At 42.3% G+C, this 23,086-nt stretch overlaps 1 protein-coding gene across 2 annotated transcripts in view; it reads left to right on the forward strand.

The window, feature by feature from the left end:
• Positions 1-23,086, forward strand: part of Dym (dymeclin) — a 295,335-nt gene that overhangs the window by 142,174 nt on the left and 130,075 nt on the right. Inside the window, exon 14 of one of the 2 annotated variants that reach the window (XM_028871947.2) lies at positions 9,291-9,455. The exons of the other annotated variant lie outside the window; for it this stretch is intronic. Coding sequence (XP_028727780.1) covers positions 9,291-9,455 — 165 coding nt within the window. The remainder of the gene's footprint in view (positions 1-9,290; positions 9,456-23,086) is intronic. 2 annotated transcript variants of the gene reach the window in all.

A 23,086-nucleotide genomic window follows, 5' to 3' on the forward strand; every position in this document is an offset into this window, starting at 1 on the left:
CAAGTTGAAATTCTCACATTCTTAGCAACAAGTTTAAGACATCACATGGCTAATTCTCCGTCTACTCCAGGCTTGTGTCTGACGTACCAGAGTTTCCTGTCAGTAACTTGACAGAGAGAGTAACATTTCTGTCTAAATTTTTTGTCTATTTTCTATTTTTTTAACTTTCTACAAATGTTGGTTTAAGCTTTTTATTAATATGTTTACTTCTCAAATAAGTGGCTTAAAATAGGATAAAAGTACTTAATGGAAAATTGTAGACAGCACAGAATCTTACTAAATATCATTTTGGTAATATCTAAGTTTTACTTAACAACTTGATGTTAGCAATGGAGCTAGAAGTGTGCACAGAAGATGTTCGTGTTGTTAACAGTGTTGGGGAGTGCTCTTCTCAAGATCTCTTACTTTCTAGGCTGGGGGTGAGGTCACCTCATTTCTTGAGCCAGCACTGAATTGGGGCACCAGTACTTTCCCTGGTTCTTGGGTCAATCTGTCAGTCCTTCCTACTGAACCATCTCAGAATGGCCCATGCTAGCAGTATGTTCATCCCAGGAAAAACATGATTCAAGGGTGTGCTTCTACCACTGTGTGTAGTTTCTTGACATCCATCCCAGATTTTCTGAGTTTTATTGCCTGGATAGAAGAGTTTTAAACTGTTTAAAATAGTATAAAATTGTGTGTTTGAGCTATTTTGTAAATTTTTGAGTATGCAGAAATCTCTTGGAAACTTGATGTATATTTAATTCATATAAGTGAGCAAATCAGTGGGGTTAAGTATATTTCAGCATCTTATGTTCAGGTTATATTTTAGTGAATGCTACTTTCATTATTAGAAACAAGTGCAGTTAGTCACTAGGGAGTTCCATGTGGTGGGTTTTCTTACGTACTGTCTTAGTTATGTTCGATAAATTCCCCTCAGAACAGTCTTTCCCTCTGTTTCTTTCTCTCCATCTTAGTTAGGTTTCTATTGCTGTGAAGAGACACCATGACCATGGCAATTTTTATAAGGGAAACATTTAATTGAGGGGGCTCACTTACAGTTTCAGAGGTTCAGTCAATTATCATCATGGTGGGGAGCATGGTGGCATGCAGGCAGACGTAGTGCTGGAGAAGTAGCTGAGAGTCCTACATCTTGCAGGCAACAGGAAGTCGACTGAGACACTGGGCAGTATCCTGAGCATAGGAAACCTCCAAGCCTGCCCCCACTGTGACACACTTCCTCCAACAAGGCCATATCCACTCCAACAATGCCACACCTCCTAATAGTGCCACTGCTTGTGAGATTATGGGGGCCAATTACATTCAAACTACCACACTCTCTTTCTCAGTCTTTATGAGAAAAGTGGCTTATTTAGCTGACTGTTTCAGAGGTCGAAAGCTCTGGTCAGACAGCCTCACTAGATCGGCCTCTAGACCAGCCTCTGGTGAGTACTTAGCAAGCATCCTTGGTTGGAGTGCACTTGAGAGCAAGACATCATTTCTTCAAACAAGAAGTTATACAGCCCACTTGTCAGAGTCTGACCTCCTCTTGCTCCTGGGAAAACACACACAATCTCTTGAAAGACTCCACATCCCACACTGGGAACAAGTCTTCAGCACACAAAACCTCAGGAGACACACATAACCCATGTGCACACTGTAACATCTCACAGAGTTTGCTTAGTCCTGTCCTTGGAGAAGCTGTGCTTAACTTTATTAACACAGATGGTAGGGTTTTGTTTAAGGATTTTATTTTCTAATTTGTAGTTATGTGTTTTTGTGTGGGTGTGTGCAAATGGGTACAGGTGCCTGCTGAGGACAGAGGTGCCAGAGTCCCTGAATCCAGAGTCACACGCAGTCCTGAGCCACCCAGTGTGGGTGCTGGGAACTGAACGTGCAGCCTCTACAGGAGCAGCTCACACTCAACTCCTAAGCCATCTCTCCAGAGCCTGTTTGCTTGTTTAAAACATTCTGTTTTTATTTCCTCTTCCTCCTTGTGGTCTTTGGCTACTCAGAATTCTGTAGTGGTTTATCTTCCTCTGTCTCCATTTAAAGTGACTGGGCTGGTGTATAATTTAGTGGTAATGCGTATGGTAGGTTTTTAATCTCCAGTACTGCAATAAATGAATAAATTTTAAAAATGTATTTTTTTAATTTTTAATTTTATTTTTATGTGTCTGAGTGTTTGGGCTACATGTGTGTCTGTATACTGTGTGCATGCTTGGTACCTTGGAAGCCAGAAGAGGGTGTCAGATCCCCTGGAACTGGAGTTACAGATATTTGTGAGCCACTATGTAGATGCTGGGAATCAAACCGCTATCCTCTGGAAGGGCATCCGTGTGCTCTGGATGGCTGAGCATCTCTCTAGCCCCTAAAGATGCATTTGAAGTAATCTTACAGTGATAACAAATGTTAGTTTTCCTCGTCACCCTGCCTTAGTTTCAGTTGCTATGACAAAATGCCATTGAGTGGACATATTATAAACAACAGGATTTGTTTCTCATACTTGTGGATTCTGGGAAGTCTGGGATCAAGGGGAAAGTTGACTTATTTTCTAGTGCAGAACCACTTCCTGGTTTTTAGATTTTTGTTGTTTGTTTTTTGGTTTTTTTTCCTCTGTACCCTTACATCCAAAGAAATCAATTCTCAGGACTCTTACAGGGACACTTCATCTAATTCCAATTACTTTCCAAAACACAACTTCTTAGCACTGTTTCCATGGCAATTAGGATTTCAGCGTCCACACATGAGGGGACATAAGTACAGCAGAGGTGCAGGGGGACCCCCCCCCCACAGTTGTGATTACTATTGCTGTGACGAAACACGTGGCTGAAAAACGAGGAGGAGAGGGTTTATTCAGCTTATACCACATCTTAGTTCATCACTAAAGGAAGTCAGGACAGGAACTCAAAACAGGGCAGGAACCTGAAGGCAGGCGCTGATGCAGAGACCATGGAGGGGTGCTGCTTACTGGCTTGCTTCCCATGGCTTGCTCAGCCTGCTTTCTTACAGTCCTAGGACCACCAGCCCAGCAATGGCACCACCCACCATGGGCTGGGCCCTCCCCATCAATCACTAATTAAGAAAATGCCTTACAGGCTTGTCTACAGCTGGATCATGTGGAGACATTTTCTCAACTGAGGTTCCCTCCTCTTAGATGACTATAACTTTTGTGTCACGATGACATAAAACTAGCCAGCACCCCCACCCCCATCCCGTCTCTTCTCACTGCTTTCCTGGGTGACCACAGCCACTCCCACCTTCAGAACAATGACTCAGGAGCACACTGACCAGCCAGACACGTGATAATGCCTTGAGTCTTTTCAGGTTCACCCCAGATTCAAAATGGAAACCTTGTTCTTTCCTGGCCTTTGTTGACCATCTTTCCTCGTTCCTCTCAGTAAATGACATTACCTTTCATGTAAGCCAGAAACCTGGGACTCAGTTCTTTTCTCTTGCTGACCATGTCCAATTCATTACCAAGTCTTACCAATAAATACTTGTCTGTCAGCCATTGTTTCAATCTCCTACCTTCTCCTGTGAACTTCCCTGGGTCTGCTGTCGGCTCTCCCTCTTCAGGCCACAAGTAGACTGATTACTTCAAAAGCAGAACTCATTCTGAAATCCCTCAGATCGATGCACCTGGGATGCCTCTGATTTCCTGGTTAAGACCCCGCTCTGCTCTTCCGCTGCCCTTCTCCCTCGAGGCTGGCTCCTGCCGTGTTTCCTTCTGCCCTGTTCTCCAAGGCCTTCCTTCTGTCATGTTCTTCTCCTACTTAGCTTTATGTGTCCTTGAACTTTCGGCTAAATCTTTTACAGAAAAATCTTACATTACCTGCCGGATCAGATGAAGGCTCTCACTTGTAACACCTTTTAACCTACCTATACCAATTTGATTCTCTACTTCATTTGCCCTCCTGAGATTATTGGCAACAGTTCCTTAATGCCATCTGATAGCAAATTCACATCCACGTTATGGTTGATTACCTAAAAAGTCTTAATTTTGGCTACTTCAGAACAAGAGCCTCATATGGTACTCAAATGCCATTTTATTATTTCTGTCTTGGATGTTCATGAGATGGATGGAGAATAGACGTCTGCTCTCCGGCTCCTTACGGAAGGAAGCTGTTACTTTATCACCCAGTGCGCACAGCTTCCTTCCTCACTCCTTTCCCTTCTTCTTTTCCTCCTCTCTTGAGATGGGGCCTCTCGCAGGGACTTGGGGCTCATTGATTAAATTAGGCTGGCTCGTGAGTGAGACCCGTGGGTCCTTCTGTCTGTACCGTTCCCTACTGAGTTTACAAGCATGTGTCACCGTGAGATGAGGTCCTGGTGCTTGAGAAATAAGCACTTTGCTATTCAGCTGTTTCCTGAGCCTTTTCTGCCTTCTTTATCTCCCATCTCTTCACTAGTTAACAACTTGCTTGTCTTACAGACTCTGTTCTGTTTGTGTCCTTGCTTCCTCTATCCTTGATACCCCTTCATCTCTCCTGTGAACTGAAAATTAACTCTAGGAGACCAATATTCAGATGCAGGTTTTGTTGGCAAAAAAGGTAACAAGTACCCCTATTTTATCATACTGTAAGTACATCCTAATTATCTTGAACTTGATGAGATTTATCAGCCGGTACCCCCGATGATAGTCGAGCCCTTTATTCTGAATTCTACCTTCATTCTTTCATGTAATTAATGCCTTATCTACTTAACGCTCTTTGACTGAATTAGTTGTTTCAGGCTGTCAAGTGATTTCCTTACATATAATACTAAGTGCTTAATTTCTAAGGTAGAGTTATTTTCCCCAACAGCACTGTTAAGTTGGATAGCTAGGATTAGTGCTTGGTTCTTTTTATTAATATTCAATATTTAATTTTCAAAAACAGGTACTGGTTCCTTTCTTACCTCTGAAAGTAATCAGTACATTTTTTTTTTTTTTGGAATTAGCCATGTTTGTTTGATTTTATTATGAATTCTTAGATTTTTATGTGTAGTAAATGCATTTCATTTACTTGCTGAGTAATTAATCATATTGTCTTAGTCCATCTTTGCCTGCTGGAGATCTCTTTGTGTTGTCTCTTGTGGCTGTTAGGTTTAGAAACAGTCTTCAATGGGATGCTTTCTTTTTGTGGACATGATAGTAAATGGTTGCTGTGGAACAGTCTTCGTACACTGTAAATATGTGTTGCTCTCATTGGTAATAAAAAGCTGATTGGCTGATGGCGAGGCAGAGAGAATGCTGGGAAGATGGAGTCTGAGGAGTCTTAAGAGATGCAGAGAGAAGCAGGATGAATGTGCCATGTTGAAAGAAGGTACCACCACGTGGCAGAGGGTAGATAAGAAATATGGGTTAATTTAAAATGTAAGTTAGCTAGTAACCCCCCTGAGCTATTGGCCAAGCATTTATAATTAATAATAAGTCTCTGAATAGTTATTTGGAGCAGCTGCCAGGACACAGAGAAACTCTGCCTACAACTGGTGATAGAATTTTAGATGTAAGAGAAACCACAACATATGCAGATGTTGTATTTAGAAGCTATAGCGTATCTTTTACTTATTTTTTGTGTCTTGCCTAATTGTTTTGGCAAGGATTCCTAATATTCTGTTGAATAGAAATGCTGAGATTGGATGTTCTTACTTTTGCTAACTTCTGGTTTTCCTTGAAGTATATTGTTAGCACTGGGTTCCCTTCATTGTGCTAAAGTACATTCCATTCCCTCTATACCTAATTTAATGAGGGTTTTTGTTTGTTTGTTGTCTTTTGTTTGTTGTTTGTTTTTTGAGACAGGGTTCCTCTGTGTAACAGTCTGGCTGTCCTGGAACTCACTCTGTAGACCAGGTTTGCCTTGAACTCAAAGAGATCCACCTGCCTCTGCCTCCTGAATGCCAGAATTAAAGGCATGTGCCACCACTACTACTGGCTCTTTTTGTTTGTCTTGTTTTAAATCTGAAAAGAATATTTTCTGGTGTTTTTTCCACATGTAATAAGGCAACTGGGTGCATTTGTCCTTCAATTCTATGATGCAATGTAGCATGTTTATTGACTTATATATGTCAAGCCATCCTTGCATCTTAGAGATTCTATGGAGATGGATTATTTCTTTAGCATACTGTTAAATCTTATTGTTAGTATTTTATTGGGGGTTTTTGCATCTGTTCATCAAGAATATTGGCATGTAATTTTCTTTTCTCATAATAATGTCATTGTCAAAATATTCTGTGTGTGTTAGTGGATTTGTTAAACTTTCTTGAAAAACGGGAGAGAGAGAACACAAGAATGGAAGAAGAGGGGGGAGGAAAGAAAGGAGGACTAAAAGGGAAAGGAGAGTATTCTAAGTTCAGTCTGCCTTGGGAATGTCATTTTTCTTTGAAAGCTCTGCAAGCATGTGAATAAGTAAGAAAATAACCTAGTAAAAAGTTGCCATGAAAACTTTACAATTTTATTGTCAAAGTACAGTAAAATACATTGCTAGAAGACTTAACTGTAGAGTTCTCTTCAAACCTTCCTTTTTTGTGTGTGTGGTTTTTGGCAAGCTTTGCAACTCGAATGTTGTTCTAGGACAGAACATTTGGGAAGAGTAATGGTATCAAGCAACATGTCAGAACTGTACATTGCATAATCTGGGAAATTTCCTATAAGAAGGCACTAGGAGATTTCTTTTTTATGAAAGTGTAATATTAAGCAGCAGTGCCTGTTTTTTTATGGGCTGATTCCAGACCACATTTGCTATTTCCCACGCTGTAGTTTCTCTGGTTTCCAACACTTAAATATGGAGGTCAAACTGACATGCTGTGACTCTAGATGTGAACCCCAAAATCTGTAGCATGTGGCACTCAGTTTGTGAAAGATAATAGTTCTGCTTCCTTTTTTAATTAAAAATGCATTCATTTTTTTAATGTCTTGGTGTTCGTTTTCTTTTCTAAGACTTTTTAATCTTGAAATTGGACTTATAAAACATTACAAAATTTAAACAAATACTTTTCATTCAGATTTTACCCAGATTCTACAAGTATTAAAATTTAACCTCTTTTTTCATCATTATGTCTATCTCTCATTTGGAAATGTTTGATGAAACAAAAAGCCCACCGGAAAAACATGGAGTCTGTTTTGTACTGGCCAACTGCTCCTGGGCACGAGGCCTGCCCTGGAGTACAGTTGATATGCCCAGTGACAGTCCATTGGAGGAAATTAATTTTCCCTCTCCCAGCAGGGATCAGTTGTAAACAGTGTCTCGGTTAGGGGTGGGGCTTTGTGTCCACATTCCCATCCCAGTGCTGGGATTCTGTCTGGGTGGAACCTGGGCAGGTCTTGTGCATACCACATCAGTCCTGTTGTGTCTGGAAAGCATTTACCAACATGGTACATCGTTACCACTGAGGATTTAGAAATATAATGTCTTAAAAGTAACAACATTCTCAAAATAAGAAATTTAACATCGCCAGACATGGTGGCACACACTGTTATTTCCCAGTATTTGGGAAGCAGAGGCAGGCAGGTTTCTTTGAGTTTGGGGACATCCTGGTTTACATAGTGAGTTTTAGGACAGCCAGGGCTATGCAGCGAGACTGACTAAAAAAATAAATAAATAAGTAAGTAAATAAATAAATAAGCAAACAGAAAAAAGAAATTTAAACTTAATATATATGTATATATGTGGATATATATACACACATATATATAATATATGTGTGTATATATAGACAGACACACCTGTATTATGTGCTAGTATTTAAATTTTTTCATTTTCTCCCTGATTCTTCCTTTTAAAAAAATCTAAAAATTAAAAAGCAAAGATTTTTCAAAGGAGCTGGAGAGCTGGCTCAGGACTTAGAGCACTTGTTGCTCTCTGAAGACCTGGGTTCAATTCCCAGCACCCACATGGTAGCTCACAACCAGCTGTAACTCCAGTTCCAGGGGATCTGATGCCCTCTGTTGATGTACCAGGCATACACACGGATGTACATATGTACATTCAGGCAAAACACTCATATCCATAAATAAATAAATCTAAAATTTTTTTTTTAATTCTCCTTGCCCCACAGTATGGGATCCAAGACTGGAGTCACATGTTAGAGTTAGCGGGCCTCTTTTGTGTTCTTTATTCAGAAACAGCCCTTCAAAAGTTAAAGGATAGTGACCTTTAAACCAGATAGAACGCCTGTCCTTTTGGTCTTGTGTGATCCCTCAGGGTTAGACTCCGACTGTGCTCTGATTGCCACAGGGGACACATGATGTTTGCGCGTCCCATTCTTGGTGATAATGTCAGTATAAAATAAAAATAAAAGTATGTTTTTAAAAAGCAAATTTTTTTATTCTCTTGAGGTTTTGTTCTTTAATGCCTGAGTCACAGAGTCCCTCATAATATCCCTTACTACTCCTGTCCCTTCAATCTCTGCTGTCTACATGCTGTTGCAGAGTGGAACATTTGATACAGCTCATGAACCTGTGCTGACACACACCAAAGCCTGTATATTTACACTAGGGTTAAGATTATTTGGATTTGGGCAAATTTATAATGGACAGTATTCATGGTGATTATGAGATAAAATACTTCCATTGTCCCAAAAATTCTCACTGCTTTCCCTATTTAACATTGCCTTCCCTACATCCTCTCACAACTGTGATCTTCATGTTGACTCTGTAGTTTTGCCCTTCCCAGAAGGCCACCTGAAACCATAGTATATATACCTATGGATTAGCTTCACCAAATATTCCATTGCGTGAATATACCCCAGTTTATGTAGTTGCCAGTGGAAAGATACCTTACTTGCTGCCAAGATTTTACAAGTATGAATAAAGGTACTATAAACAACATGTATGTGCACAATTTCATATTTACGTAAGTTTTCAATGCCTTTGGGCAAATTTCAAGGAACATGATGTCTGGTTTTGTAAGAAACTGCCCAGTTGTTTTCTAAATTGGCTGTGCCATTTTGGATGTCCTTCAACCAGAGTGAGAGTACCTGTTGCTCTCTGTTATTCCCGGTACGTGGTGTCATCTGATGGATGTTAGTTATTCTGCTGAGTCTGTAGTGGTGTCTCATTGCTTGCACTTTCGTAATGCTGTACAGTGCAGGGTACCACGTGTGTGCTCATTTGCCATCTGTGTGTATCTCTCCTGAGGTGTTTGGGCAGATCTTTGCTCATCTTTACTCTAGTTGTTTGTTTTCTTGTTTTTGCTCTTTTAACAGTAACCCCATTCAGCTGCCCCCATGGCCTAGCGAAGACAGAAAGCTTTGAGGATGTAAAGGATGAGTTGTTTTTTCAAAGGAAAACGCCTCTCTTCTGTTTCTCTCCTTGTGCCTTTGTCTTTCAGTTATACCTGCCGCCACTTGCGGAGATATGTCTATGTGCTGGACAAACTGTATTTCCCCCACTCTCACTCTTCCACGCTTCAGCATTGCTTCTCGACCCTCAGTGACAATGGAGAGGAACTCTTGTCTTTAACTTGCTCTCACATTCTCAGATCCTATGCTTCCAGGTTATTAACCTCTGCTGTCCCATTTATTGCATGCTGCATGTTGTGTGCCCTGATAGTTGCATGCTTGAATGGGATCCGTGGCTATTAATTGATAAAGGTGAAATTTTATATCTAAAACATTACCAAGTAATCCTATGATGACTTGCATTTGTTTTCTTATAAATGTCTTATTGAGAACTTTATGTTCCTGGGCGAGGAAGAGGCTTTGGCCAACACAGACACTGTGTACATTATGTTTTCCATTCCCTTTCTAGATCTTTCCTTTAACTTGTGGTTGTTGCGGTACTCTGTCTGCTTTGTGTCTGAGCTGGGCTCTGCTGCAGGTGCTTTGACTTATTAAGGAGTTCTCTTTCTTGGGATGTAAGCATATCCAGTGCTTGCTGCAGGGTTCTACCCTGTTCTGATGGGTGTGTCCCGTTGATCAGTCTTGACTCTGTAAAATGGTAGAAATGAGTCATTTAGACTTTATGTTTATTACTCATTTACTACAGAGAAATTAAAAAGTCAAGTTGCACCAAGTTTTGGACAAGTATAGATTAAATATAATGATGGTAGAAGTATAAAGAGACCAATTGAATGTCTCATCTATCAGTGAAAATCAACACCTGTTGTTTACTGTGTATCATGCACCAAAATAGAGGACAGTATGACATGTCTCTTTTAACACACATTTCCTGTAAGTCAGAGATGCTGTGCCTCTATACTGTTAGCTGGAGAAGATGATTTAAGGCAATGTCTTCACTGCCAAGTGTTTTAAAGGAGAAGGAAAACTCCATGACAACCTTAAATCGAAAATGGAAAACATCTGAATTGCAATTAACCTTTGCAGATAAAGAAACATACAGAAACTTTGAACTGTACATGATGTCTAAGTGAAGACACTTTACCGGGAAAGGAAAGCCATGTGGCTTCTAGTTGACTGATTTTTGTAACAAAGGTTTTTATGGACTCATGGTAATAGTATGGTATAGATACTTTAGATGAGGGGAGTCAAAGCAAGAGAAAAGAATAAATTCTTCAATTTATAATAGAGGAGCATTTATTAAATAAGCCAGGTGTAATTGCAGTGCTTAGGAGGCTGTGAATTACAAGTACAGGACCAGACAGCTACATACGGAGACCCTATCTCCACAATGAGGAAAAAAAAAATTTACCAAACTGAAATCACTGGCGTGGTAAGTAAGCATCAGTTACGTGTATGATACTTGGGAGGTTTGAAGACAGCCTGTCTGATTGTGAAGAATGGGGAAAGTTGCTGTCAATCATTGAACCCCATCAGTTGTCAGAATGATTGACCTTGCCCCTATTTACTAGTATATCATTGGGCAGGGCTCTCCACAAAACTGATGGGAGAGAGGGGTGGGGAGGGAGAGAGAGAGATTAAGAAACAGAGCATGTTGGCTCTGACTGTAGTGGCCAGGATATCTGTAAGGCAGGTTAACAGGCTGGCAATTGAGGTAGACACTGATATTTGAGTCCTGAGTTCCAAATCCACAGCAGGTTCCTTGTAGTCTGGAAGCAGGACTCCTCCTACTTGGGGTACCTAATGACTGGCTGGATGAGTCTTACTCACATTATAGACAATAAACTACTTTCTGAAAGGGTCTTGAGTGCCCATCACAACTGCAAATACCTTCACAGCAACATCTGGTACTTAAACAGGGCACAACCCCTTAGCCAAGCTGAACTTCAAAATAACCATCATAATATATTGTGGTTTTCTTTGTGTGTGCTGTATCTGTTCTATCACTACAGGCCCCCTGGAATGAAGATTTGATCTTACGCATTACTATACCTCCTGTAGTTTATCACACCTCTCACATTGCCAATCTTCATTGATATCATTGGCAGCAGTGTCCACCCTCTGTGACTTGTGACACAGGCCATTATGTACTTGCCATTCAGTTACACCTCCTTACCTGCTGGAGCAGATGAGAGAGAAATACAGGATCAGCTGAGAAGATAAAGGAAAGTAAAGGAAGACAATATAGGGGGAAGGGTGAGAGTAAAGAACAAAGTGAGTGGGCAAAGAAGGGAGGGTCGCCATAGAGGAAGAACTGACTCCTCAACCTGAGCCGGGAGCTAATTCTCTACTCCATGTCTAGTTTAGAATGGAATTCTGCCAGTGCCTTCCATTTCTTGACCCAGCACCTTCACTCTGCCGACCCCTCCCCCTCTGCATACCTTACCTACTCTGATTCCTTTCTCCTCTGCTAAGGTTTATGATGTTGAGCCTCTAAAGGGTATTTTGATTTCCAGTACAAAACCTTCCTAAGGCTGATGCAGCCTTACAGTGTATCTGTAATGAACTGCCAGGCCTGGTCAGCTTAGGTCAATACTTGAGGAAATACTATGGGGCCAGAAAGCTTTCTAGTGTTTTGAAACATGTTTTGACAGTTCTCCAACAGTTTTCATCTTCTTGTCTTATTCCAGGACTGTTGACCAGATGTGCTGCTCTGGGCCTCTGTGTCTGCCAGGCCCTGCCAATATTAACACAGTGTGATGGCTAGCGACATGGACTCTGGAGTTAAGGCCTCTTTTCTCTCCACCAGCTCTCTGCCTCAGCTGTAGGTGGACTTTTCTGTCCTGCCAGCCAGTCCCTAAATAACCACACTGAGACTTATTATTAATTATAAATGCTTGGCCGTTAGCTCAGGCTTGTTACTCGTTAACTTTTACATTTTAAATCGACCCATATTTCTCTCTTTTTTTTTTGAGCTGAGGATTGAACCCAGGGCCTTGTGCTTGCTAGGCAAGCGCTCTGCCACTGAGCTAAATCCCCTATCCCTGACCCATATTTCTTACCTATGCCCTGCCACGTGTTCAGTACAGCCAGTTCATCTCCTCTGCATGTCTGCTCGATATTCTGAGACTCCTCCCCTTCCTCCTCTTGCTCTCTTTTTGTCTGCAAGTCCCGCCTAACCTCTACCCGTCCAGCTATTGGCCCGTCAGTTTCTTTATAGTCACACAGTGTAAAGGAACATTCCATACTCAGCCCCACCCCTGCAACTTAGAGCGGAGCTTAGGACTAAGCGTGCATGTGTAAGAGAAGGTTCTGGGTACCTTGTCATGCTGTGCTAATTTGCAAGTGACTGACATCCTGTATCCACAGTGACACATGGTCAAGTGTCATGTCCCAGTAGCAGAAAGGTTGTTCTTGAGGTGAGCAACATTTTACAGTCTGAATAGAGCAGTCACAGACACTCATAGAACCACATGGCTTTGGGCTGTGCAGAGGTGCTTACTGTGTGTAAGCATGTGTAAGCATGTGTGTAAGCATGTCTGTTCAGAAGGAAGTTAGTTGACTTAGTGCATGGAAAGCCACTGCTGTAAGGACTGATAGCTCAGTCATCTGGCTGCAGTTCCTCCCCAGGTCAGAGAGGGCTCCTGGCTCCCCAGGAGGAGGGGGGAGGGTTCTGTTGCTGGGTTCACAAAGATGCTAAGCCTGCCTGCCAGTGCTTCCCGCCGGTTCCCGCTCTATGCTTGAGAGAAACATACAAATGTCTGACCAGAAGCATGGTTACACTAGCCTTGGGGCCTTCAAAACCACATGGAACGACTCTCGGTTTTTCCCCTCTTAAATTCCTCAGATACTTTAATCATTTCTTTGAAGAGGGCCTTGTTCAGTCTTCTTACCTTCCTAGGCAGTCTGTATTTGACAGCACTCATCGTAGAGCTTGGTCTCCAGGATTGAATTTAGTATTTCAGTTGTATTTTATTATTTTGGCCTTTATTTATGTATTCATAATTTCTCCTCATAGTACAATTTTTGAAAATCAGAATGCTTTGGTTTATATAAAATTCTCAAACCCCTTCCATGAAAGCATATCTCCCTCAATAAGTGTCTGATTGTAGTTGCAGGGCCTTGTATATATCCTTATTTAGTGTGGGGCAACAACTTCTTTTAGGGGGAGGGTATGGTTGACAAAGCTCTGTGCCTCGACCACCTGGGGGCTCCTCCACTGCCACCCCGGGAGCCTTTGGATCACATCTCAAGCTCCCAATCTTAGATTTTTTTCATTTCTGTTGAAACCAGATTTAGAATTTTTAGTAATTGAGAATTTGAATTCATTGATAGTAACTGTAAAAAGTTAATGTAAGTTTTCTGATGGAGTGGCAAATTTTATGAGAAATCTATGAAGAAAAGACCTATTTTCCTTTCTTTTTAATTGGCTTTAGGATATTGAGAGAGAGAGAGAGAGAGAGAGAGAGAGAGAGAGAGAGAGAGAGAGAAGTCAAGTATATAGTTGTTTAGTCTTGTTTCCATTGAGATGCTTTGTTGCAAGGACATAATTTATTTTTAGTTACTGTTAAGTTCTTTGGTGCTTGATGCTAGGATATCAAGGAAAAAACCAGGAATGTTGAAAGTAATTTCTTCTGTCACATCACTTTTAAATACTAAGTTCTCATTAAGCATGTTTGTGGTGATGTATTTTGTGTATGCTCTAACAAATAAAGCTTGCCTGAGGATCAGAGGGCAAAGCCAGCCACTAGTTAGCCACAGAGGCCAGGCAATGATGGCACACGCCTTTAATCCCAGCACTTGGGAGGTGGAGACAGGAAGTGATATGGCTGGGCAGAGAGAGGACTATAAGGTGGGAGGAAACAGGCGCTCAGGTCCCTTTCAGGCTGAGAATTTCGTAGAGGTAAGAACTGTTTTGCTTCTTTCAGCATTTAGCCCAATATCTGGCTCCAGATTTTTATTAAGATCAAGTAGGATTCATGCTGCACATTAAGTAGGTTGGCACTAAATTCTGCCTATGTGTAATTAGCACTTGGCTGTGTACAGTGATCATGATGTTCTGGGGGACACTGAACTTCCTAGAATCTATCAAAAATTATGGACCTTCTGTCCATAAGACAGAAAAATATCACCTATAAATATAGGGTTTTCATGGAGCTTGTGTAGTTTAAACAGCTGTGTATAGCTGGAAAACAGAGCCCACCCCTCTAACAGTAGATTAGGAAGACATTAGCACTTCCTTCTCATGTAAGAGCCTGAGCAGGGGTGGCAGTTGTGCCTGTAAATGCTTCAGACCCGGACTGCTCCTGCCTCATTCTCCACACTCCCAGAATCTCAACCTGCTCCTGGAGCCTGGGATAGCTCACTGTAAAGTCTGCACTCCACACAGTGGGAGATGGAAGGACACACGGGTGGAGATAAATTGCTGTTTTTAAGGTTATCTCATATCTATTTGACCAGAAGTAGCCAACCTGCATGGACAGCTAGAAATTGACCCTTTAGCAGAGTGGCCATGTGCCGTGGGTAGAAAGAAGAAACAGTTATGGGGTTGCTAATCATCCTCACTGCCATACCATTGGGAGATAAAATAACAGGCGCTTAATCAGCCATTACTGCTTTAGTCCTACACTAGGCAGCCACAGAACTTCCTTCCAAAGACAGAATCATTGGCAAAAAGACTGCTTTGTGCTATTTCAGTGGGAAATGGTGATAAGTAAGCAGGAGATGCCTTCTGATGGGAATCCGAAATGTCCCCAGACACATAGGTTTTAAGTAAGAATTGATGGTAAAGCTTCACTAGAACAGGTATGGAGAACTCAAGCTTCAGAGGCCACGTAGAGGAGAGCACATGATGCGTTCTGGGCAGGAAGTAGTAGACAGGTTTACATCTGGGATTTGCTCAGAGTGTTTGTTGTTTTCTCGGAGACAGCGTCTGGCCTCCGGCCTCTGACTCACTATGAAGCCTCATCAGCCTTCCTCCCCATGCCTCAGCCTCTCCAGTGCTAAGATCTGTCGCTGAGGGCCTCTGGCTCTGCTGAGGGATGACTTAGTATTGCATCTAGGGCCAGACACCTAGCAACCTTCAGTGATAGGCCATGGCACTTCATATATGTATACCTCTGTTTTCTTTTACTTTGGGTATTTTTTATTTGTAAGCAATTGAGTTTTACTTGATGGTTTTTAGTCAAAGTTCATTCCTTCTAGGGATTGTTGTGCATTTAAAAGACTTTTAGAACACAGATTCTGAGTTCCAACAATATGCCAACACTGAGACTATCTGATTATAGCCAGTAGATAAAAAAAACAATCAATTAGGGGTTGGGGATTTAGCTCAGTGGTAGAGCACTTGCCTAGCAAGCGCAAGGCCCTGGGTTTGGTCCTCAGCTCTGGGGGAAAAAAAAACAAAAAACAACAACAACAACAACAAAAAACCACAATCAATTAAAGTGAATTATTAAAAAAAAAAATACAGTGTGGAGAACTGTATCAGAACGGTACAGGATGAATTCTTTGTCCTGTGGCTCAGTTTAGAATGTGTATACATTCACTTTTTTTTTTTTAAGTCTGAATTAGTTTATAATTCTAACTGAGCACAACATTATTTAAAGTATAACGCTCTCAAATTTAAAAGGCTTGGTTTTGTTTTGTTTGCCCATTTGGTGTCTTTTTATACTTGGTTTAAAAAAAAAAAAGTCACATCTGGTGCCATTTTTTGCTTTCAAAAGACTGCAACTTCATCCGAAATCTAAGACAGTTTCTAAAATGAGTTTCCTCAAAAGAGCTTTTTAAAATTGCTAGACCAGTCTTGTCATAGTATACCACTCACAAAATCTGTAATGTATAAATATTTGAAGCCATAGTAATAATTTTTCATGCATCTGATACTGTCTTAATAATTCTGTTGTGGCTGTGTGCTCTATTGATTTCGGTGCCACTTTTGTGGCATGAAATGAAATGTATTATCCCACTTAGACCATTATGGCTTCCCTTTGAATTACGTACTCGGTACTTGATCTTGTCATCAGGCTTCTTCCGTGCCCTGCGATGGAGTGTTCAGGCCTAGAGCTTTGCTGCTTTGTACTCGGTGATATAAATCAGTGTAGGACAAGTAAATCCAGATTAGAAAAGTCGGAAAGAAAGGACAGTTCAGCAGTGGATTGTTAGGAGTCTTTCTAACACAGTGTGCAGTCTGCTTGAGCTCCCTTGAGTTCGCTTGAGTGCCAGGAGTGACTGGTGCTCTGCGGACAGAAAGTGGAGCCGGAGACACTCAGCTGCATCTGCACCGTGCCGCTGCTGGGGCCAGAGCTCTGGTGGTGCCGCCCTCTTCTCTCGGCTTCTCTGAAAGCATATCCCTAGCATGTGTGCCACCCTTGTGTGCCACCCTTGCTGTTTCTTTTTAAGGCTCTTCGTTCTAAATACTTGAACTCCTTATGGGTTGCTCTTAAGGTGTTCTCTCCTCTACTCCCCTCATCCCTACTCCCAAAAGATTATTGTGTTCTGTTTGAGATAGTGTCTCGTGTATCCCAGACTGACCTCAGACTCACCATGTAGGCAGAGATGAGCCTGAACTTCTGATTCTTCTGCCTCCACCTCATGAGTGCTGGGCCTGGTTTATGCAGGGCTAGAGACTGAATCCAGGGCTTCTCCAATGCTAGGCAAGTGCTCTAGCAACTGAGCGACAGCCCTAGTCTCTCAAGGACAAAATGTGTGTGTGTCCCTTAGGTGATAGGGTTGAACTTGGGGTCTTGCAAATGCTAGGCAAGTGCTCTACCACTATATTGCTTACCGTGTACATGGTTTTTTTTTGTTGTTGTTGTTTTTGTTTGTTTGTTTGTTTTTTGGTTTTTCGAGACAGGGTTTCTCTGTGTAGCTTTGCGCCCTTCCTGGAACTCACTCCGTAGCCCAGGCTGGCCTCAAACTCCCAGAGATCCGCCTGCCTCTGTCTCCCGAGTGCTGGGATTAAAGGCGTGTGCCGCCGCCACCTCCTCCACAGCGGGCGGCAGCTGTGTATATGTTTTTAATCAGTGATCCCAAACACCTCATGTGATAGTTGGCTACTCAGTAGATGTTTTATATTTACTGAGAATGAGTGATTTTAGGTACTGAAATTAACATTTGTAGACTTGTTTAGCTTCCTAATCACCACTTCCTCAAAGATTATCCTCTCTAGTTAGGAAAAGGTAGTTGTCCTGTGACATCATCGAGGAACCACTCAGGATCAGTAGATAATGGCAGAATGTAATTAGAGTTCACACACACACACACACACACGCACGCACGCACGCACGCACGCACGCACACACACACACAGAGACAGAGACAGAGAGAGATTTAAAAGAATAAAGTAAAGCTGCCTGGCAAAGGGTCTTCAGTACTTCTGGAATCTGTAAGTTGTAGACCTGTTTCCCAGTAAAAGATTTTACGTATTTTCCGCTTTTTCAATATCGGGTAAAGCCATGGCCACAGGGGTGGTGTCAGCATACTTTGAAAGATGCCTTCTAAAAAAACATGTACTCTACAGCTCCAGTAAGCAGAAGAACATAGAGAGAGAAGTAGCATTATCTTAACTTAAATTTGTCTCATAAAATTTAAAGACATCACTAAGAATCAATTTCCAAACAGGATCGTCCTAAGAAACTTTATACCTCTCCCCACCAAACAACAGCAACAACAACAACAACAACAACAAAACCTGTTGTTTTGTCTTTCTTGCTTTGACATAAGTAAATTATGGAGGCAAATGGCTATAACCACATGACAGAGTGAAATTTCGGTTATATAGGTAAGTGTGTCGTCAGGGTTTCTTTCACTGTGACCAAACATCACGACCGAAGCAACTCGGGGAGAAAAAGGTTTATTCGGCTCGCACTTCCACGCTCGCACTTCCACAGCACTGTTCTTCACCGAAGGAAGTCAGGACAGGATCCCGGAGGCGGGAGCTGATGCGGCGCCTGACCCTGGAGGGGCGCTGCTTACTGGCTTGCTCAGCCTGCTTTCTTACTGAACCCAGGACCACCAGCCCAGAGATAGCACCACCCGCCATGGGCTAGGCCCTCCCACATTGATCACTAATTATGAACATGCCTCACAGCTGGATCTTACGGAGGCGTTTTCTAAGGTGAGGACCCCTCCTCTCAGATGACTCTAGCTTGTGTCAAGTTGACGCTAATGTAGCCAGTACAGTAAGTAATAAAATATATCAGTGTGTATATTAAAAAGTTTTGTATTAGAGTGTGTGTGTGTGTGTGTGTGTATCCACACACACACATGCAGAGACCCGAGACACTGGGTGTCTCCTTTAGGCTGGGTCTCTCACTGATCCAGAAGCTCTTGTTTCAGCTAGACTGACTGGCCAGGGAGACCTCTGGGTCAGGCTGTCTCTGCCTCCAGTGCTGGAGAAATAGGTGGGGTCAGCCATGCCTGACTGACTCTCTTTTAGTTTTCTTTTTAAAATGTAATTGCCAGGACTTGAACTCAGATCCATATGCCTGCACAGCAATCGCTCTTGCCCGCTTGTCTCTTCGGATCCGTGTTTTTTAAGTCAAAATCACCTAATAGAAAAACGAAGCTTACACTGTGCCTGACTGGAATGTTTAGGAAAATATCTTCCTTACAAGAAGATTGGTAGATTTAATGAACACCAGTATTTCAACTTTGCTCAGCATAATGTTATAATAGTCCATCCTTGGGGCTGGAGAGATGGCTCAGTGGCTAAGAGCACTGGCTATTCTTCTAGAAGACCCGGGTCCAATTCCCAGCACCCACATGGCAGCTCACAACTGTCTGTAATTCCAGTTCCAGGGAATCCAACAGCCTCAAACAGACATTCTTGCACATAAAACACCAATGCACATACAATAAAAATAAATAATTTAAAAATAATAGTCCATCCTGGTAATATTTTAAAAAACACCAACAAAAGACACCCAGCTGTACTGTACAGTTGATCATCCAAAAGGAAAACATCAGGTTTAAGTTAACTGTTAAAATATAGCAGAGGATACATACTAATGATGTCTATCTTTATACTGTGGAAAGAATGTCCTGTGTATTATGACCTGAGGGAACAAAACTAAGAAGGAAAGGTAAGAAGTTTCCATTTGCTTTTAAAAGGTAGTAATCTGTCTTTAACCATCACATGCTCCTTGGGTAGAGGTCTCCTTGGGTGAGGAGACACTGTAGTCATAGTTGATATGTTCTGTGAGTGTGTAGGTGTGGCCAGAGTTCCTTAACATTTTCTTATGCAATGTAGACTGTGTGTGTAGACCATTGGAGTGGATACAAAATTGCCCATGTTGGATGCTCTTCCCCTGCGGTTGCCATTTGTAGGGAATTTCATGTGCGCATTCAGACATGCAGACTTGCACAACTGCTTATTAGAGAAATATTCTTGGTTGCTGAATGTCTCACCGAGTTAAACATACAGGGTTTCCCATATATGGAAGAAAAGTAATTCCACCCACTTGCCATGCCTTGGCATGTCATGATGCCAGCCCTTCACATTTATTTGACTTCCCGAGTTTAAATAGACAGTGATGTAAATCAGCAGTTAATGCTTCACCTACCAGCACTTGGTGACTAAACATCACACCACAGGAGGAAGGGAAATCCACTCCATTGTGGCTGCAGAGCGGACATTGCATCCGTCCACCCAACCCTGAGTTATAGTGACGAGATTATCTCTGTGCTAAAGAGATGAGGAAGCAGAGAGAATCGGGCAGTTAGATGGCGTAGCAGAGATGAGAAAGCTGGAGGTAGAACCCAAGTCTCTGTCTCTCTGTCTCTCCATCTCACTAACTGTCACAGCATTATAAGGGTTATAAAGAAGTGTCTCACCACACATGTGCTTAGTGAATTCTCAGTAGATAGCTTCTTCCATTTCAGTATTTTGAGCTGGTGTTGTGGTTCATGCCTTTAATCCCAGCACTCTGGAAGCAGAGGCAGGTGGCTATCTATGAGTTCCAGGCCAGCCAGACTACATGATGAGACCCTATCTCAAAAAAACAAAACCAAATTAAGTAACTACCCATGTTACCATTTCAGCCTACCCTAGAGCCACTCTGAAAACCTGATTTATTATACATTTTAAGCTGTAGTGTATCTAAATTTGAACTTAGATTCTGTACCCACTTACAGTTTCCTTTGGAGATACTTTATAAAACTAGAACTTTCCAATCTGGATGTAGACTGTGTAAACAGGAAACTCCACTCTCTTGCTCTTTAAGCCTCTGTGTAGCGTCCTGGAGACGTCTACTCTGTCAAGATGCCTCCTCTCCTGTGGTCCTCTGCTGCCGTGCCTTACACCGTCCCAGAGCCTTGCAGCCTGGAGAGCCAAGTTTGCCCTTACATCTGTTGAGGTTTGGATTATTTTGGTTCTTAAAGTAGTAAAGTGAGTGGATACAAGATGCTCATGTTCTGTCCCCCCACTTTTTAGTTCCTCCCCACTCTCCCCGCCTGCATTGGCCTTTTGTCTGGGGTTGCTCATCCCTGTCCCAGTCCCTGTCTCCCCACTGTGCTGGGGAGGATTGAAACCAGACCCTCACACATGTTAGGAATTGGCTCTACCACTGAACCACACTGTCAGCTCTCGGAAGTATTTTTAATCAGACGTTATAAGATAAGCATTGATATAGACTTCCAAGATTACGCAAAGGATGAGTTTTGGTTCTTACCTACTCCTAGGAGGAAAATCAGAGCAGTTAGCAACTGAGCATGATTTGGAATGATGACTGACATTGTCTAGCTTTCTTGTTGTTGCTCTGTTTAGTGACTGAATAGTTGTGCCAGTTCTCTAACTAAGGAATAAGAGCCTTTCCTGGGGACTTGATGGTGTCTTTAATGATCCCTGAACGTACATTTGTATACAAATAGCAATCAGATAGACTTAAAGGTGTTTACTTACATTTATTCTTGATGCACTTCATGCTGGTCATTTACCTTCTTGTTTGCATGTGTTTTCAAGTAGCGTATACTAAAAACCAAAAGGAAATTCAGCCTCACTCTTTCCCTCCTTGGAAGCTGTAGGCACTCAAGGCACGGTCTGCATCCTAGCCCTGCGTGGTCATGGCATTGGGAATCTGGGCAGAGAGCAGTTTGTGCCTCGCTTTATGTGGTCCCTTAGGCTTCATGTAGTCTTCAGTCTAAACTTCTCAGATCACTTTTAGAGGGTAATAGTGGAGCTACAATGATACTTAGTGTCTTTTCTGCAAAATGTTAGGAAGGAAAAGAAAGATAAGTAAATTAACCTCAAATCTGAATGAAAGCTGCAGAAAAATGTATTTCTAGGTATTCAATTTTTAAAAAGAACGCCTGGGAAAGACTTGCTGTAGTTCAGCTAATCATGCCAAAGCTTCTGGATTTTCTCTTAGGATCCCTAAGTGGACCCGTCAGAGACCACCACCGTGTCTTAAATGCCCGTCGCTGTAGCACAGCGTCTTCATCTGCTCCACGGTGCTGCTTCTGCTCACTTTATATTAAGTGAATCACTGTAGCACGGCACCTCCGTCTGCCCCACGGTGCTGCTTCTGCTTGCTGTTTTCTCCTCTTACCAACAATGCTACCTTACTGCATCCTGCAGGCTCAGGAAGCAGCACGTTAAGACTGTCTCGTGTGAAGAAAAGAACCCATCTTCCTTAGCTTTAAAATCGTCTTTCTGAAGAGTCACTGTCAATTTCTGTGCCTGGCACCAAGCAGCAAATGCAAGAGGTTTCCAGGGTACCACATTTTGTGTAACTCTTGGTGAGACTGTTGCAAGAATCTGCAGTATTCCCGTTGCCATGGTTGTTTAGAGAGCTTTTATTTCCTGTTCACTGCTCTAACCAGCCAGCCCTTCCTCTGAGGAATGTAACACTGAGAAGAATGAGCTGTTTGTATGTTAGCTCTGTACACACAAAGAACACGAGCTTTCGCTGAAGGTGCTCCACTCAAACTCTGTGCAGTGTAGACCAAAAGGCCTTGGCTACCAAGTCCCAGCAGGAAGTCCCCCCTGGCCTGAGCCCTTTGGGTTGTTTGGTCTTGGTCTGCCCGCATGCTATCTGGTTATTGTTTCTAGGCTTAGTGTAGCATGAATCTAAAAGGTCTTATTATTAATAAAATCAAATCTGATGCCAGTTATTGGGGTGAATGCTGGAAGATCAGAGAAGTAGAACAAGCCACAGCTTCCTCACCTCGCCAGTTCCTCAGCTAATCCTGTTTCCTCTGAAGCCTTCCTGGAAGCCTCTGACTCCTCATCCAGAATGAATCTCAGCTGAACTGCTGCTCCAAAGCCTAAAAGCTTAACCAGCTCTAGTTCCTCGTTTTCATGCCTTATGTACCTTTCTGTTTTCTGCCATCACTTCCTGGGATTAAAGGCATGAGTCACCGTGCCTGACTGTTTCCAGTGTGGCCTTGAACTCACAGAGATCCAGATGGATTTCTGCCTCTGGAATGCTAGGATTAAAGGTGTGAGTGCCACCATTTTCTGGCCTCTATATCTAGTGGCTGTTCTGTTCTCTGACCCCAGATAAGTTTATTAGGGTGCACAATATTTTGGGGAACACAATACCACCACAGCTTAGCTCACTGTTTCATAGAAAGTATAGTGTTCCATGTGTCATTTAGTACTTTGCACAGAATCTAAACACACACAATCAAGCAGAGGCAGCTGGGCCCAGAATTCTAACAATAAAAAGCAGGGACTTACTGTATGCCCCCAGTTGGTCTGGAACTCACCGTGTAGACTAAGCTGGCCTTGAACTCAAGAAGATCTACCTGCCTTGTGGGATTATGGTGTGTGCTGCCATACAAATCTTAAAGAATCGCTGGGTGGTGGTGGCACATGCCTTTAATCCCAGCACTCAGGAGGCAGAGGCAGGCAGATCTCTGTGAGTTCGAGGCCAGCCTGGGCTGC

This window comes from Peromyscus leucopus, chromosome 19 (assembly GCF_004664715.2).
Source record: "Peromyscus leucopus breed LL Stock chromosome 19, UCI_PerLeu_2.1, whole genome shotgun sequence".
In the NCBI taxonomy this organism is placed as follows: Eukaryota; Metazoa; Chordata; class Mammalia; order Rodentia; family Cricetidae; genus Peromyscus; species Peromyscus leucopus.